At 42.9% G+C, this 16,844-nt stretch overlaps 1 protein-coding gene across 1 annotated transcript; it reads right to left on the minus strand.

Moving 5' to 3' along the window:
• Window positions 1–2,623: 2,623 nt before the first annotated feature.
• On the minus strand, window positions 2,624–5,899 carry LOC143149723 (uncharacterized). The gene is made up of 4 exons (XM_076317317.1): window positions 5,753–5,899; window positions 4,021–4,158; window positions 3,233–3,461; window positions 2,624–2,793 (listed from the first exon to the last, which is right to left on the minus strand). The coding sequence occupies exons 2-4, from the start codon at window positions 4,097–4,099 to the stop codon at window positions 2,742–2,744; spliced, it is 360 nt and encodes a 119-aa protein (XP_076173432.1). The 5' UTR covers window positions 4,100–4,158; window positions 5,753–5,899; the 3' UTR covers window positions 2,624–2,741.
• Window positions 5,900–16,844: the final 10,945 nt, after the last annotated feature.

Below are 16,844 nucleotides of genomic sequence, written 5' to 3' on the forward strand. Positions count from 1 at the left end.
TCCATCGTTTAATCCAATTTTTCCAGACATCGAAACATCGCGTCTATTTATATTTTTAAATAGTGGTATCTTTTCTATCTTCGATAGAGTTTAATAGTTAGCTTTTCGATCGAAATACTGTGACTGTTTATTTCTTAAGAAGGTATTTCTTATACCTTTGTTTCTTCCTAAGATATTCCATCGTTTAATCCAATTTTTCCAGACATCGAAATATCGCGTCTATTTATATTTTTAAGTAGTGGTATCTTTTCTATCCTCGATAGAGTTTAGTAGTTATTTTTTCGATCGAAATACTGTGATTGTTTATTTCCTAAGAACGTATTTCTTATACCTTCCTTTCTTCGTGAGATATTCCATAGTATTTTTGAAGGACACACTTTTTGTACCTTCGGTTCTTCGTAAGATGTTCCACCGTTTAGTCTAATTTTTTCCAGAGATCGAAATATCGTGATTATCTCTTAAGAACACTTTTTTCGTATATTCTCTTCTTCGCGGTATCGAGATAAACCAAATACGCTGTGTAAATCTATTAATCGTGTTTTGGTTCGCACAGATACGATAGGAATCGTTTAAAGTGTTCGAAATCTGGATTCTAATATTGTACATTGTAATTGTAAGTCTATTTGCGGCTTCTCTCCCCTCCTTCGTTGCTAAATGAAACTTGTAGGTCGGACGAGTTGTTTACGAGTATCCTAGAGGCGCCAGTCGCCTGACGACCGCCTGGTCGTTTGAACTCGTAGCCTTAAATCAACGTCCGCACGGACATTGATAACAGCAACGACGTCAAATACAGGAGTATGACGAACACTTAGTTACGTCAGCGTAGCTGCGAGTCTGGCCACGGATTCACCATAAAATATATAGTGCTAGCCGTGGATGATGCGCAGAATACAAGATACCTTCCCCCGCATGAATAAAATCTCTTGTTCGACGACGGCGGTCCGGTCGTCTCGCGAATTAGCAAGCGAGGCCCTGCCCGATTTAGACGATAAATCAAAACACGGGGAGGTCTCCCCGGGGATCTAAAACCGACGAGGAATCATCTATCACGATCATTCCAAGTAATCCAAATCGTGGTCTCTTTGGTACAGTGGTCCCCTTCGAAATAGTGGTCACTTTAGTAGAGCAGTTCCTTTAGTATCACGATCCCTTGAGTATCGTGGTCTCTTTACTATCGTTGTCTGTTTACTATCGTGATTCCTTTACTATTGTGATCCTTTGTTATAGTTATCTTTTTAGTATTGTGGTTTTTTTAATATAGTAGTCCCTTTAGTACCGTAGCCTCTTGAATATCGTGATCCCTTTACTATTATGATCCTTTATTATAGTTATCTTTTTAGTATTGTGGTCATTCTAATATAGTAGTCCCTCTAGTACCGTGGTCTCTTTACTATTGCGATCCCGTTGCTGTCGCGATCCTTTTATCATAGTTACCTATTTGGTATTGCGTTCCACTTAACATAGTAGTCCCTTTAGTGCCGCGGTCCCTTTAGTATCACGATCGCAATCGTGGTTCATTTACTATCGCGATCCCTTTGGTATCGCGGGCCCTTTGGTACCGCGGCCCCCTTTAAAATCGCAATCCCTTCGGTATCGTTCGCTGGAATCGTTTCTGGCAACTCGAGTCGGAGGGCAGTGACGCGGCGAAAAAGGGTTAAGGGTTAAAACAAAGGCTCGTGAGAGCGGCTGAAATACTCGATGATTTCACTCGCGAAAAAACGACGAGTAGGAAGCGTGTAAAAAGAGAGGAGTCGGGGGGAAGGTTCCTAAAGGTTTTGGACGTGCGTGTCACGTGCCACGGGCTGCGCGTCACGTGAGTCGCGGCGCGGTAGATCTGCGCGGCGCGTCATCGCATGAAGATCGCGATGGCGGCTACCTTTTGAGCCTCGGTCTGCCATATTTCAACCGCAACCGATTTTTTCAGCCCGCAGACGGACACGGTATGCCTGACAATTCGCCAGCGTCGCGGCAAACGTATTGTGGAATCGTGACGCGCTGTCTATAAGGGTGCATCCGAAACGAGCACCGAATGATTTTAAATATTTAAACGACGGCCTTGCGCCATCTTTCCAGACCACCATTTTCGCTCCGCGTTTTAATCTTACCCTGCCCCCCCCCCCTTCACCCTCCTTAACAGTTTTTAAACACCGCCGTTTAAGGACGAATGCAAACGAACCTTCCAACATTCTCACGACTATTTCGAAGAAATAAATCTTATCGATCGGGTATACGATTTCTTTGCTCTCGAATCTGGCGATTTGTAATTCAATGAATACGTGGATCGAATGGAAATATCTTCGATAAGGGCGAATACCTCGAAGGTTCCAATCTTCGTGGATTCTTAATTGTCTTTGAAATCGATTTTAATTTTCTTCTCCCGATACAAGCGCTCGTAAAGCGAATTGTACATTTCTTTCATCATACTCCGTAACGTTCGACGAACTTTTTCACGGGTAACATTCCTCCACGGATTGCTATTTATTTTACGTTGCTATTTATTTCACGACACAGTTCGCGGTTCCGCGGACCGTGTAAATTTCTTTGCGCTACCGTTTATCTAAGAATCTTAAGATTGTATCATCGACGAACGGGTTCTAATAAGGTTTTGGAATCAAGATTGCTGTGATACAGAGAATTTTTATTATCCTTTTTGTTACATGGCCATGGTCCGAAAGTGGGCCGAAAGGTATGGTCGGAATTGGGTGTGTGAGGATCGTGCGGTTGTCCTCAGAGTGGAATTTTCATCGTTTCCGAGATTTCAGTAGGTATCCCGCGACGCCCATGTCTAGATACCTGAAACAAAATCGATTCGATCGCATGATCAATTTCAAAAGAACGTACCTTAAAACCCATGCCTTTTATTTAAATGAAACAACGACAATGGTCCACGTAAGTACAATTGAAACATTTAGTTCGCGCTTGGGATCCACTGCAGTGGAAAATGTTAATTTGTAAAATGTTATCGACACTTTATACGACGAGAAACTTTTACGTGAATACTTTTGCACGAAATAAAAGTTCCTCCAATATTCTCAAGTTTGAAGAATTAATATCGTGAACAAAAATTTCCACGTATTTCTGTATCGATATAAATCGAAGTTGTTCAGAATTTCGTGGACACAGAATAATAAGAATTTGACCGATGTATTTAAATTCCTTCGATGCATTCTTCTATGCGTTATGCATAGTGATTGCGACGTTTGCTAATTGGATGACTCTGTGAACGTCTTACCTGTTTTGTAGAGTTGAAATTTCGCGTTTCTTTTGCCTTTTTTCCGAAGTAATCCGACTGCCATCGCTCGAAACGAACCTGGATGCGACTACAGTTGATTTTTCAGGTGGGCCGGTGGTGCCTGAAGGTATGTTCGTCAATCTTTTACCCTGACGATTTTCCTTGGACTTTCTTCTGACGTTTAGATCCGACGAGACTACAATCTCATCAAACGTTTGTCCGAAAACGGCTGAAACGTGCAAATAAGAATCAAAATCGATCGAGAAATAAAAAAAAAAAATTACAAGCATATCAATTGCATTGTACGCAATAGAAAAAAAATTAAAAAACCAACAAAAATGTATGATCTTCAAGATCTTTATTTCGAAAATAATCGATATCTTCCTGTGTATAATGATGACCCTCTGAGTACTTTGTCTCTAACGGAATAATTTTATCCAAGTGTTAATTGAATCGCGAGGAAATACACAGCGTAAAGAGATACAGAATTTACTTGTGCCCTTCAAAAGTATTATCTTTCTCGTTCGATGAAAAATCCGAGATACCGTTGCGTGTTTTATTCAGTGCATAAAAGACAGTGTAACAGTATAAACTGAATCAAGGTTGCGGTTGCACGTGAAACTGCATCTATGCACTGTTGGTTCACGTTCTTTTATGCAACCGAAGAAAGAAAACGCTCGGGCGAGCAACGAATTCCTTATAGCGGAATACTCGTGTAGAAATACACGGTCACCGATTAATTATTCATTTTGTGGAAAACAGTTTCGTCAGACGGTTTCTTTACTCACGTTTCTGATTGGACGGTTGCTGGGCGTGGACAATTACACAAGCCAAGGTGATCACCAGAAGGGCCAAGAGGTTCGCCATTTTGCGAAGTTTAAAGTTTTCAGTTCAATTTTTGACGTGGTCCGAAATGTTGCTTACTCCTGCAAATATATCACACGAGAGGATTAAAAAATGTTCGAAAGAAAAGAAGCCTGTTTCATTTCCAAATAACCGCTATCGTTTCGATTTATAAATAGGAATTGCGATAAAATGGTGTCTTGGACAGTTTTTTATCGAGAAGAAATCTCCTATGGAAACTTGCGACGCAGTTTAGGGAAATTGTTGCAACGAATTTTGTAAACAATGCTCGTAAGAGGGCTACTTTGGACTTGCATTTAAGAAGAGGTACCAGCAAAGTATTTCGCTCGGCTTGTCAACAAACCTTTCTAAGAAAAGAGAAATCAGATCCCAAAAAAGGAAGACTATGGTCACCCGATCCTTTAAAACAAGAGACTACTTGACCGAACACGTTCCGGGGCTCAGAATTTACCCTTGCTCGTGTTTCGAAAGACGCGCGAAACGTCACCCAACATCTTCCTCTCTCTCCCTCTCTCTCTCTCGCAGATCTTTCGCAATATTCGAGTATCGGATCTCGCTGATCGGAAAGTGGATCGTTGAGAGCATGGAAAGCTACCGTTACGAGCTAGTTCGCCATTTAGAGAACTGCACAATCTCGAACTTGAAAGGAGAGAATTCCAAGAACCTTCGATAAGAGATAAGAGTCACGAGATACTTCACTGCTCGTATAACGAACCGAGTGCAAATTGGACAATCCGCGGATCTCAAATTTTTAGAAAACAGATTTTCATGGAATTGTAAAGGACAGAGTCTCAAGGACCACTGAGAAGCTTCCCTTCGAAACGTTATCGAGAATACTAAAGTTACAAAGTATTTCACCATCCAAGAGACCAAGTGTAAAATGCAATAAAAATGCAACCTCTTCGCAATCTTATACTCGAAAAGAAGAGAATTTCAAACAACTCCGGATATTTCCTTCGACTACGAATTACATCACCGTTCGTCCAGGTGACGAGGCGCAATGTTGCAACGAAAATGCAACCTCTCCACAATCTCGAATTCGAAAAGAAACTGATCCCAAGGAATTCTAAATATTTCCCTCGACTACGAATTACTTCACCGTTCGTCTAGGTGACCGAGTGCAAAGTGCAACGAAAATGCAACCTCTCCACAATTTTCAATTCGAGAAGAAAAAAGAAATGTCAAAGAACCTTGGAAGTGTTCTTCGACCTCTTTGAAGAATCTTAAACTGGTAAATGAGAGAATTTCAAAGAACTCGGTATACTTCCTTCAACAACGAATTACTTCACCGTTCGTCCAGGTGACCAGGCGCAAAGTGCAATGAAAATGCAACCTTCCCACGATCTTCGATTCGAGAAGAAAAAAGAAATGTCAAAGAACCTTGGAAGTGTTCTTCGACCTCTTTGAAGAATCTTAAACTGGTAAATGAGAGAATTTCAAAGAACTCCGTGTACTTCCTTCAACAACGAATTACTTCACCGTTCGTCCAGGTGACCGAGCGCAAAGTGCAACGAAAGTGTGACATCCGCGGTCTCGAATTTCAAAAGAATTCCAAGGAAGCCCAGAAGGGAAGAGTCTCGAGAATCACCAGGAGAAGGTTTCGTTCGTAACGACGACGGAGCCAGGAGTAGTTGCACTCGAATCTCGCCGACTTACCGACGACTTGACCAGAAGATACTTTCCGAGTCGACAACCGCACGAGAAATGCGAGCACAATGCCGCGGAAGGCTTGAAGAGAGCATCGCGGATTCGCTATAGTGCGTGGCGAACAGGAACACGCCGGGGGTAAGGCCCCGCTTCGAGGCGCCGCGGACCGTTCAACGGACTATAGATCGTTGCACCGGACAGACCGCTTTCTATTTCACTTTTTTTCCCCCCCTCCCTGTTTTCGAGCGCCCCGTCTCGCTCCACGCGAACCTGGGAGGACTGGTTTACCCGGTCGGCAGGACTGTACGTGTCCAGGAGCGGCTAAACAATGGTTAACGACCAGGACGACGGACCTTTAACGAGCCCCTTTAATGCATCTCCGGTGTCACGAACGTCACTTCTTTCGGCTACTGTGCACCCTTCGTCGCGATTATGATTGACTGTCCTGGACACCGGGACACGGCCAATTTGCGGGACCGTCTCGCGATTTATCAACATTTATTGGAAAATTAACGCGACAGTACTTGGGTGATTTTTAACGTGCCAATTGCAATCGAAGTCTCCGCTTCTTCGAGTTTCATTTTTCACGTATGCAGAGGAATTGACTATTGGGTTGTTCGGAAAGTAATATCGTTTTCCAAAATGGAGAATATATTATTTAATAAGATGTTTATACACTCTGAAAAAATCGTGTTTCATTTTCACCAGAAAAAACGAAATGGCTTTCCGAACAACCTAATACAATTATCTTTACATAGCATTCTTAATGTCCATGTTAATTTCTATTCTGGAGAAATTTTTTTGCATCAATGTATGATTCTTTGCTCGAGATTGATTTAGAATTTGTTGGTGCATTTGTTTCATTTTTAAAGACGATCCAAGGGTCGATGTATGTGTGCTTGATTCGGACAGATAAATTATCTTTCTGTAGTTTCTATACGTGCAATTAATTCATTTTCTCGTTACAGATTTTTGGCGAATTAACAGTTTCACGGATTTCCATCCTGTAGTGATTGAAGTAGTCCCTGAAGTTGAGACCTCTTTCTTCTTTGAAGCAGAGATTCTGTTACAGAGAGTGGGTAACAGATGCTGGAGAAAGGTTTCAGTGGTGCAGATTTCATTTTGCATACTTTTTCGCGAAATGTGGACAAGGGAAACTTTAAATTCGTATTAAAAATATATACTATCCTAATATTCAGGACTCTACGATGGATACCAAGTATTACCATTCGTTTTAATCCTGCCAATTTTTTTTTGTACTTCTTTCCCTCGAAACGCAAAAGAGAGAAGTTTTATATACCTATTGAAAAATTATACTGCCGCAAACTTGGGGATTTTGCGATAGAGTGTAGATAGCAAATATTGCCACGTGTCTGTTTCAATCTTGTCAATTTTATTTTACACTTTTTTCGCCGGGATGTGAGCAAGGGAAGTTTTAAATTCGTACTAAAAAGTTGTACTGTACTAAAGTAGAGGCTTTCGCGATAGTGTAGGTAACAAATATTGCCGTGTGCCTCTCTTAATCCTTTTTTGCACGTTTTTCCCCCGGAATACAGGCAAGGGAAGCTTTAAATCGCCTCGAAGAAGGTTAGAATTCGCACCGAAGAATTAAATGATCCCAGAATGGCGAGATTCTGCTCGAGTCCGGTGATCTCGCGATAGAGAGTGGATAACAAATGGTGTCCAAGGTATATTTTCGTTCGAGAAATATTTCAACGAGAAATTAACGACTGTGCGTACTGTCCTCTAGAAAGAAAAAAAAGCTTGTGTTTAAAATCGTGCATTTCCAAAGAATCTTGCCAGAAAGGGATCGAGAAATCACAAAATAGAGGAGACTGCATCGTTGCAACGAGCATTTCGAGCCAATCACGAGCTGTTACTGGTCCCCAGAATAAAAGCAGACAGATTTGCAATGCGAATTCCAGGTGAACAAGTACTAACGTTTTATTACCTCGTACTCTCTTACAGAATAACGAGGGTGCAATAATAAAATATATCTACATTTAAAATTCCTTCTCCCTTACCAGTTATAGAGCACGTGAGGTTCTGAACCTTGGTTGAAGTCGAACTATTTTTTAAACACGTTTGCAACACTTTTTCTTTGTTACTGTAGGTCCAATTTGCATAAGTACCAACCACGTGCCCGTATCTCGTCCGGATATGGCCACGTCGTTATTAAATAATTTCCTATCGTTTATTTGTTTCTATACGAGTCGGTTCAATTTTCCTAAGCTCTAACGCGGACTCATCTTTCATTTAGATCTGCCTGGGTCGTTAGTAAATAGTTTCTCTTCGTTTATTTATCGCTGCCAGAGTCAATTTCCTCGAGGTTTAATCACCTGCTCGTCTTTCATCCGGATCTGTCTACGTTGTTGGAAAATAATTACTTTCTCATTGAAAGGGTTACTGAAAAACCATCACGAGGATTTATAGCGATAGGTGGCATCGAACTTGCAGTAACAATTCTCGAATAAATTTTACCACTTTGAAATGGTTTCTAATATCTAAAAGAACGTTCGATAAGTTCATTTTTAACCGAGATGGATGTTTAAAGTTAAACATACTTTACTAACTTATCTTTAAACTTCAAACGTTCACCATCTTGCTAGAACTTATTTCCATAATTAAAAGAATATTAGTAGATACCTTACATCTAACTTTATTAATTTATTTTTAAACTTCAAGCACTCACCATCTTGCTAGAACTTATTTCCATAATTGAAAGAATATTAGTAGATACCCTACATCTAACTTTATTAATTTATTTTTAAACTTCAAGCACTCACCATCTTGCTAGAACTTATTTCCATAATTGAAAGAATATTAGTAGATACCCTACATCTAACTTTATTAATTTATCTTTAAACCTCAAACACTCACCATTTTGCTACAACTCATTTTCAGAACTGACCAAACATTAATAAATACCCTGTGCTTCGAATCGATAGAATTAATTTATAAATAATTTACCGATACAAGCAAATAAATATTCTCTCTCGCGTGGAATCAAAATTTCCCACGACGAACATTTGTTATATTCGTGAAACGAGCGGCTAGATCCAGAGTGAAACGAAAACCCACGGTTTATATTCCGTTCGGTTGTAAGCTTCATCCTCGACGAGAATAACCAGGCTTTCTTCGTACGGAGAAAGTTTCCATGCTGGATCGCGACGCGAGGATGATGCAGCCCCGGCGTCGAAGATCGCGTGTGCAGATCGCCCGGTCATTGCACGCCACTCTTCGGATCCCAATTTTAGGTGTTCGCTTTTTTGCGAGCCCTCTACTCTTTGGTCTCCCTTTGTGCTGTTAATCCTCGGGCCCTTCGGGTCCATGGCTCCTCTCTCTCTCTCTCTCTTTCTCTCTCTCTCTGTCTCTCTCTGGGTCGTTCCTCGTCCATCCCCGTATCTCGGGATGCACCGTCGCGATATTTTGTCGGTTTTATTTGCGAGAACATCTGGTGGTTGCCGTACGGACAAAGGACCTCGCTCCCAGGAAATCACGTGGACGGAGGGTGGCTGTGGGCTCGCCCTTCCTCTGTGCCTGTCCGCTTTATTTACTTATACCTAGTGACGTAGAATGTTTGTAAACAATGGTGGATCGCTGATCTTGCCCCGGCACGGGATAAATTAGGGTCAAGCCGATCGGTCGATGGCGGAACGAGACCCCGTGGAAAATAAAGAAGCCTTTTTTCGGCCATTTCACGGGAACCCAGGTAACCGGGAGACTTGGCTCGTTCGACTATCCTTCTTATAAAAGCTTTTTACAGTTTTCGTTACTCGTAAATTCCATTGCAAATCACGGTGATAATTGTCCTATTCGGAGGAACGAATGAAATTTCTCATTTCGGTGAGTCGACGTTTCTTCTATCAAAGTGTCCTTTTGTTTGTGTGTACACTTAAGGTCCGTGGGATCGAAGATGTCCCAAAAGTGTGGAACTTGTTCTTCGAGCCGGAGCTCTCGAATTTTTACCGCGAGAGAACTTTCAATGGAATCTTCTCGAGAATTTTGTAGAAAAGTAGGTTTTAATACAAAGTTCGCAATCTATGTGGTTAGATTTTCGTACGAGCGATTAAAGATTTGCAAGAAAACGATCTACCGTGAAAATTGAACGGGTCGAGAAAGAGCCTCGAGGGACCAAGATCAAAGGTAAAATTAATCAGAAGACACTTGGATGTATCGTCTCGTTTGCGTTGTTTTATTGCACGAAATAATTTCAGGTAGCTTCCAACGATTCCGGTTCGTGGAAAAATTCAATCGGAGAAGAAGCGGATCGAGTTCTACACATTGCAGGAGTTAATAACCGTATGATTCTAAATTAGTCATTCGGTGCAAGAATATTCACTTCTCGCCATATTCTGCCCGTACGCGTCACAGTTTCAACTCGTGCCGGGCAATAAAATTCCTTGAAAGGTAACCTGCCCCGCAATCATCGTAATTGAAGAGACACAGGTGGTACAGGTTCAATCTTATCGATCTTTGATTCCCGTGTTTCCTGGAACGTACGTTCTCTTTATCCCTTCCGATTTTTCCCGTGTTTCTCTTCCGTCGGACGGGGCAGCGTACATTTAGCAATAGTTTGCTCCATTTGCATTCGTGAGCGAAATAAGTTTAAGTTACACTCGTATCGTCGAGTGAACTTTTTCAAATTCATTTGCATCGATAATGTAAACCTTGAACTTGTATCACCGAGCTCGTATCGTTAATAATATTGTGTACAGCTCCGTTCAAAAGTCGTAAGACTCCTACTAAAGGACTTAAAAAAATAAGGGAGATAAAAGCATTTAACGGAAAACAATCTTTCCTTGTAATTCACACTAGTGGCTCTACGTAAAATAAAAAAAAGAATAAGTGCAACAATTTATAGAGAATCTCACCAACGATTGTTTCACTCTACCTATACTCGACACACGTGTGCGTAGATGCACCGGAAAATAAAGCAAAATAATTTCAATAATTCACGTTACGCCAGCGGGGGTGTAACTCGAACCGTGGCGATTGTTTCACGCTCGATACGATTGAAAAGCTGCACGAGGAGTAGTACTCTCGACTCGAACGGTTCGATAACGAGCAAATTTTCTCCCAGCGCTTTTAAATCTACCGTTCGGGATCCTCGACAGTCGATCCATCTTCGAGAACATTGGAAATTCGTCTTCGATGCAACGTTGTCCATCGTTGACTCCCTGGTAGCTACTAGTTACGTGTCTGCCGGCTTTAAACGCAGAACTCGGGGTTTGTTTGTTACACGCAATAACAGGACTTCGTGCTTTCGCCAATCGTAATCTGCAATCTGCGTTCACCCGGCTGTAGGTTCTGCGCATAAATAAGCGCACGGTGTGGAACCACTTGTGACCTTTAACCCCTCCTGGATGACCCTTGAAAGGGAGACTCGACGAGATTTACATACCGGGATTCACTCGACCCCGCGTATTTAATGATTGTAATGCATGCGTCCGCATGAGTGATGTTATTTGAACGATTCGCGTGTAGTTGTTCGTGTAATGTCTCGGACTGTGGTAAATTAGATGGTCGTCGAGGGAGCGACGTTGGATGATATTTTCTCGGTTTCGTGGGCACTCGGTGGCTTTGAATGACGATTTGCAACGATATCGGCGCGAATCGGGGCGTACGTACTGTCGGTTCGTTCGGTACCTTTGTACCGTGGAACTCGAAGAAAGAAGTAATAACAATAATCTTCGTTGGGCTACTGTCAGACCAACCCAAAGAAAAGAGGAACGAAATTGCTGGCCGCGAAGCGAAAACCAGACCTCCGAGGGGAAAGCATAATTGACTTAATACGGGCTATTCTACCTGAAACGCGAGCGTATTCTCTATTGTGTTGATAAAACCGCCCTCGAGCTTCGCCAACCTATACAGGGAAGTCTCAGGTACGTGATTACAGGAACCTCCGCAGGCCCCCTCCGACGAATCGCGAGCCTCGATCGACCCGAGTCGTTTGCCAGTACCGTGAAACTCTTCGAACCAGGCGAGAAGAACATTTAAAGGTCCTAGGATTTTAACCGTTCATCGTCCCGTTTACTAGAACGTTCATCCTGTCAGCGATAAGTTATTAAATGGACACTTTTTACAAATCGATGATCTTCGTTGCTTCGATTGCAGGTTACTATTATTTTTTACGATTTTTCAAACACGGTGAAGAGATGGTAACCCCAATGAGAGGACTTCGTATCACTGGGCACCCGTCATAAGTAATTTTCTTCTACATCGATTATTTTTAGCGCTCTGTTCTTTGACTGTTATTTTTCTTTATTTTGTAAAGATTGCCCCAGTATTGGAGAGCCGAAACTTAATTCTGACAACGTATCGTAGTAACCCTGACGAAAGGACCTTGTTTCTCTATTCGTGTATCGTAAGTATCTTTCTTCTCCGATATTTCTTCTTTGCTTATTCTTTATGTATATTTTCCAAAAATTGCCCCAATACCGAAGAATCGAAACCAATAACCCTAACAAGAGAACCTCTTCTCGCTGTTCACCTATCAATTTTCCTTCCAAACCGATACTTCTTTCTCTTTTTAGACCACCATCTTGGTTCGTTTCCCTCAAATAAGTTCCAATATTCAAATACGAAAACGAGCGAATCTACGCCGAAGATCACCAGCAGGGACTTCCTTGGCAACCGGCGAGTCACCGGAAACCTTGGTGCCCTTATCGAGTTTAAGAGCAACGGTAAACAAGACAGTGAAACCGCGAAAAGACAAAACGATTATGCGGCGAAATTTCAATAGAAATACGACCTTATGTCCCAACGTCGGAGAGCAAACATCCACCTTGGCCGAGCAAACAGATTTAAAGCGAGGCTCGCGGGCCGCGTGTAGGCGCATTTCGGGATCAAAACAGACCGGTTCGTCGGGGCCCTACGTGCCCCAAGGAGCACGCCGCTCGATCCTGTACGTACAAGTACCCGGGGCACCGACAATATGGCGTCCAGATCCCTTTAAAACGAGTTAATCCGTCTGTCTGGCCGTCTGCCGATCGCCTGAGAACCAAGAAGATTCATTTTCCCTTTGTCCATTCTTTTTCACACCGTACGAAAAGGAGCGCGGCTCAATAGGACAATGCGGTACGCGGCAGCGCGCGCGTTTACGACGTTCTTTTCGCACAGGTCCCACACACACGTACGTTGACGCACTCACGCACGCAGGTACGCAGGCAGGCAGGCACGCACGCACGCACGCACGCGAGTTTTGAATAATCAACGCGCGCGTAGGCCCAGACCTGGCTTTGTAAGGGCGCTCCTTCTCTCGAAGACCCCGCTGCGCGCTCGACGCGGCCTCGAACACCGCCGAGCCACCGAGAAAGGGGAGAAAGAGGGAAAGAGACGTCAAAGCCACTCGACGAAACTGACATACGCGAAGATTGTTGCATCTTCGGGGGCCCGTACCCCCGCTGGACAGATGTTCTCCCGTTCTCGCGGCGATACGTTCGGGCCAGGGTGTCAAACGGGAGCCAGAGAGGTGAAAAGACGTTCGACGATTCCGTCGGGGACTTCTTTCCTCGTTTAATTCGCCCCAAGGGGGGTTCGTTAACCTCCGATTCGCCTAACTTTTCTCCGAGGGGACCATCCACCAGTTCCTTTTGCTCGCGCGCGATTGTTTCTCGCGAAACATAAATTGCTCCCGAGGCATCCGCGAGATCGGGACCTTTTGGTCTTTTGGGCCTCGGTGCCGGCCCACGAAGTCGTGTAGAGGCTTGGGCAGCCATCGGGGAATTCTGCGGGGAGATTCTTCGTAAATTTTTTTACGTATTTCGAGTCCTCTGATCGAATAATTGTTTCTTTTTTCTGGATATGTATATTTTTTTTACCAGAGATTGGGACCTTTCGGTCCTTCGGGCCTTAATGCTTCGGAGAGCTATCGAAAGATCTCGAGGAACGATTCTTTACAAATTTTATCTATCCGAGGAGTCCTTCGCTCGAACAATTATTCTTCTGGAATGTGTATTCTTTTTTGTCATTCCGAAATTGGGACCTTTTGGTCTTTTACGGACTAATACTTTGGAGAAATATCGAAGAATTTTGGAGACCGATTCTTTACAAATTTTATCTATCCGAGGAGTCCTCGATTATTCTTCTGGAATTACTGTATTCTTTTTTACCATTTCGAAATTGGGACCTTTTGGTCTTTCAGGGCCTAATACTCTGAAGAAAGATCGAAGAATTTTGGACACCGATTCTTTACAAATTCTACCTATCCGAGGAGTCCTCCGTTCGAACAATTCTCAAATATTCTTTCTTACCATTTCGAAATTGGGACCTTTTGATCTTTCAGGCCCTAATACTTCGAAGACCGTTCGAACAATTTCAAAGAGCGATTCTCTACAAACTCTGTCCCTTATAGAAACTATTCGGTCATACATTCCTCTCGACTATCGCAACTTTACAATCAATTATTCCTCCCTAATAAAAACCTACGGAATACAAGTCGCTAAATTCCCTCAATCTACTCGTCGCGTTACAAAGTTAGAAACTCGAGTTCCATTCGGTAGATTTTTCCCCGAAAGAGGGAACCCTTTGATCAATTTTGTTTAGTTTCGGTCGTTTTGTGCCGTTTTACGGGTTTGAATGCGCCCCGAGGAGATAAATAGCGAACGAATATAGCCGCGAGGCGATAAAAGTGTTAACGGTCGAAAAATATTTTTAGAAGTACGCTGACGTTCCACGGTGAACGCCGAGGCGTATCCGAATGGCGAGGATCGACGCGAGTCTTAACCGGGCCCGATGGACAGATGTTCGGTTTATCGTTCCGGTCGGGGAGGCGAGAGGAAAACATCTCTCGTAATAATGTAAATCCGTAATGGGCAAAGTTCGTTAACCCGACACGCGTGGATTTACGGCTCGTCCTCGAAGGCGAGGTAGGGAAGCCACGAAGAATCGCGACTCGAGATCCTTTCGACCAATGGTGCACGAGCACGTGCACACGGGAACGGTTTACGGCTTTCTATTATCGTATGAAAATTATAATCGCGGGCTCTCTCGGTGATTCCGTGGCACGAGACGCGATCGGTATCTCGGTTTACGAAACTGGACGTTAAACGAGAACACGAGACGTTTCCGGGTGGCGAAGAACTAACCATCTGACAACTGACTGCTGCTCGTATCTTTCGCGGCGAAACGACGACGTCTACACCATCCGTTTGAAAACGGTACGGGAAACGATATTCGATTATCGTACGTACCTGTTAATCTTCCGCGAGCAGCTTCAACACGTGATTCGATCCAATCGTCACGGTCGCTCGTAAAACTATCGGGAAAGAAATCTTGTCTGTTCGACAATTTTATTTACACGTTTACCGGTTACTCTCGTGTAAGAATTTTACGCGCGACAATACCGAGAAACGATATTAATTTACATCTGCGTGGTCTTACGCAAGTGGATTCGATACCATTGAAATGTTAAAATTGCTCGGTGGAAGACCATCACTCGTGGAATCTCCTTAAGAATTTTATTTATCTTCCACCGTTAATCTCCAAGTGTCATCGTCGGTATGGAATTCATACGATAAAATAATCCCTTGTGTAAGAAACAAGATCGAATCCTACGATAAAATCTCGTAGAAAATTTACAAAACGGTTTCAAAGTCACGTCGAAGAAAGTCGTCGGTACACGGGTGGAAAAAAAGGAAGAATACGATCGGTTCTGAAAGTATCGCGTATCGAAAAGAAACAATCCCGTGGGACGCACCCAGCGCGTTCGATTTTTTCACTCGTGGTTCCACGAACTCGCTCGATCCTCCACGAACGGAGATTTTTTTTCGCGAAAGGTTCCGCGAACACGGCTACCGCGACGATTTTTTTATTTCTTTTTTTTTTTTTTTTTTTCTCTCCACCGATGGAGTACGGTGTCACCGTTTATCGAAACGAACAGCGAAGCGAATCACGTTTGACGCGTTCGATTATTCCCTGAAACGGCCGTGTGCACGTAGCCACGGCGATAAAGCACGGCGCGCGATTAATCGCCGCCGTTGCTGCGGCGAGCATTCTCGGCTCGTAAACAGAAACGCGGCGTACGCCCAGGCATTTCGCGCCCGAGGGAATTACAGGAAGAACTGATTCACGTCGCGGCGATTCGTCGCGGTTGTGCACGCTCGCTCGTTAAGCTGCACGGCGCGTGCGGCGACTACACGCGCGTGCAAAGTCAATTAATAGTCACGGTTATGGGGCACGGCGCGGAGCGTGTCGGTGAAATTGGTCGCGCCTCGTGTTTCTCGCCACGAGTGCCGAGCAGCTAGCGATCACCGCGATAACGCCCCGAGATCTTCACCGAGGAGATTCCCATTTGTTTCAACCGGGGCCCGCGAGGAACCTTGCCAGACACCATTTTCGGAGTATTTCTCTTCCTTTTCTCGTACCAAATACAAAATTTGACTATTTCTGTATTTTTCTAGATTTTATCAATATCTTCTTTGTGAGGATCCCCGAGGGAGATTGATTCTTCTGTACCAAATACAAAATTTGACAATTTGTGTATTTTTCTAGATTTTATCAATATCATTTTTGTAAGGGAATCGCGAGGAAGATTGATTCTTCTGTACCAAATACACAATTTGATAAGTTGTGTATTTTTCTAGATTTTATCAATATCTTTTTCGCAAGGAAGGTTGCGAAAGAGAATTTTCGAAATATTTTTCTTTCTTTTGTTGTACCAAATTCAAAATTTGACAATTTGTGTATTTTTCTAGATTTTATCAATATCTTTTTTGCGAGAATTCACGAGGAAGGTTGCAAGAGAGAATTTTCAAAGCATTTGTCGTTCTTTTATCGTACCAAATATAAAATTTGATAAGTTGTGTATTTTTCTAGATTTTATGAATATCTTTTTTGCAAGGAAGGTTGCGAGAGAGGATTTTCAAAGCATTTGTCTTTCTTTTATCGTACCAAACCCAAAATTTGACAATGTGTAAATTTTCCTAACTTTTGTCAATTTTTTCAAGAAGAATTTGAAAGCAACATTTCTCTTGTCTTCCAATTCTACGTAATTAAATATTTTTTTCTATACCTAACTCATTATTGCTCCCCATGTATTTCCCTAAATTTTTGCGAGGAAGAAGGAACGACGAAGAAACTATTACGTTCAAATTTTACG

The sequence above is a fragment of the Ptiloglossa arizonensis genome, chromosome 7, assembly GCF_051014685.1.
Source record: "Ptiloglossa arizonensis isolate GNS036 chromosome 7, iyPtiAriz1_principal, whole genome shotgun sequence".
Classification (NCBI taxonomy): Eukaryota; Metazoa; Arthropoda; class Insecta; order Hymenoptera; family Colletidae; genus Ptiloglossa; species Ptiloglossa arizonensis.

What these genes read in the sequence shown, in the direction of transcription:
- LOC143149723 (XM_076317317.1), bottom strand. Translation starts at nt 4,099, where the DNA reads ATGGCGAACCTCTTGGCCCTTCTGGTGATCACCTTGGCTTGTGTAATT. An exon ending in GCAACCGTCCAATCAGAAAC is followed by an intron (nt 3,462 to 4,020) that starts GTGAGTAAAGAA and finishes TGCACGTTTCAG; the next exon opens with CCGTTTTCGGACAAACGTTT. An exon ending in ATTTCAACTCTACAAAACAG is followed by an intron (nt 2,794 to 3,232) that starts GTAAGACGTTCA and finishes ATTTTGTTTCAG; the next exon opens with GTATCTAGACATGGGCGTCG.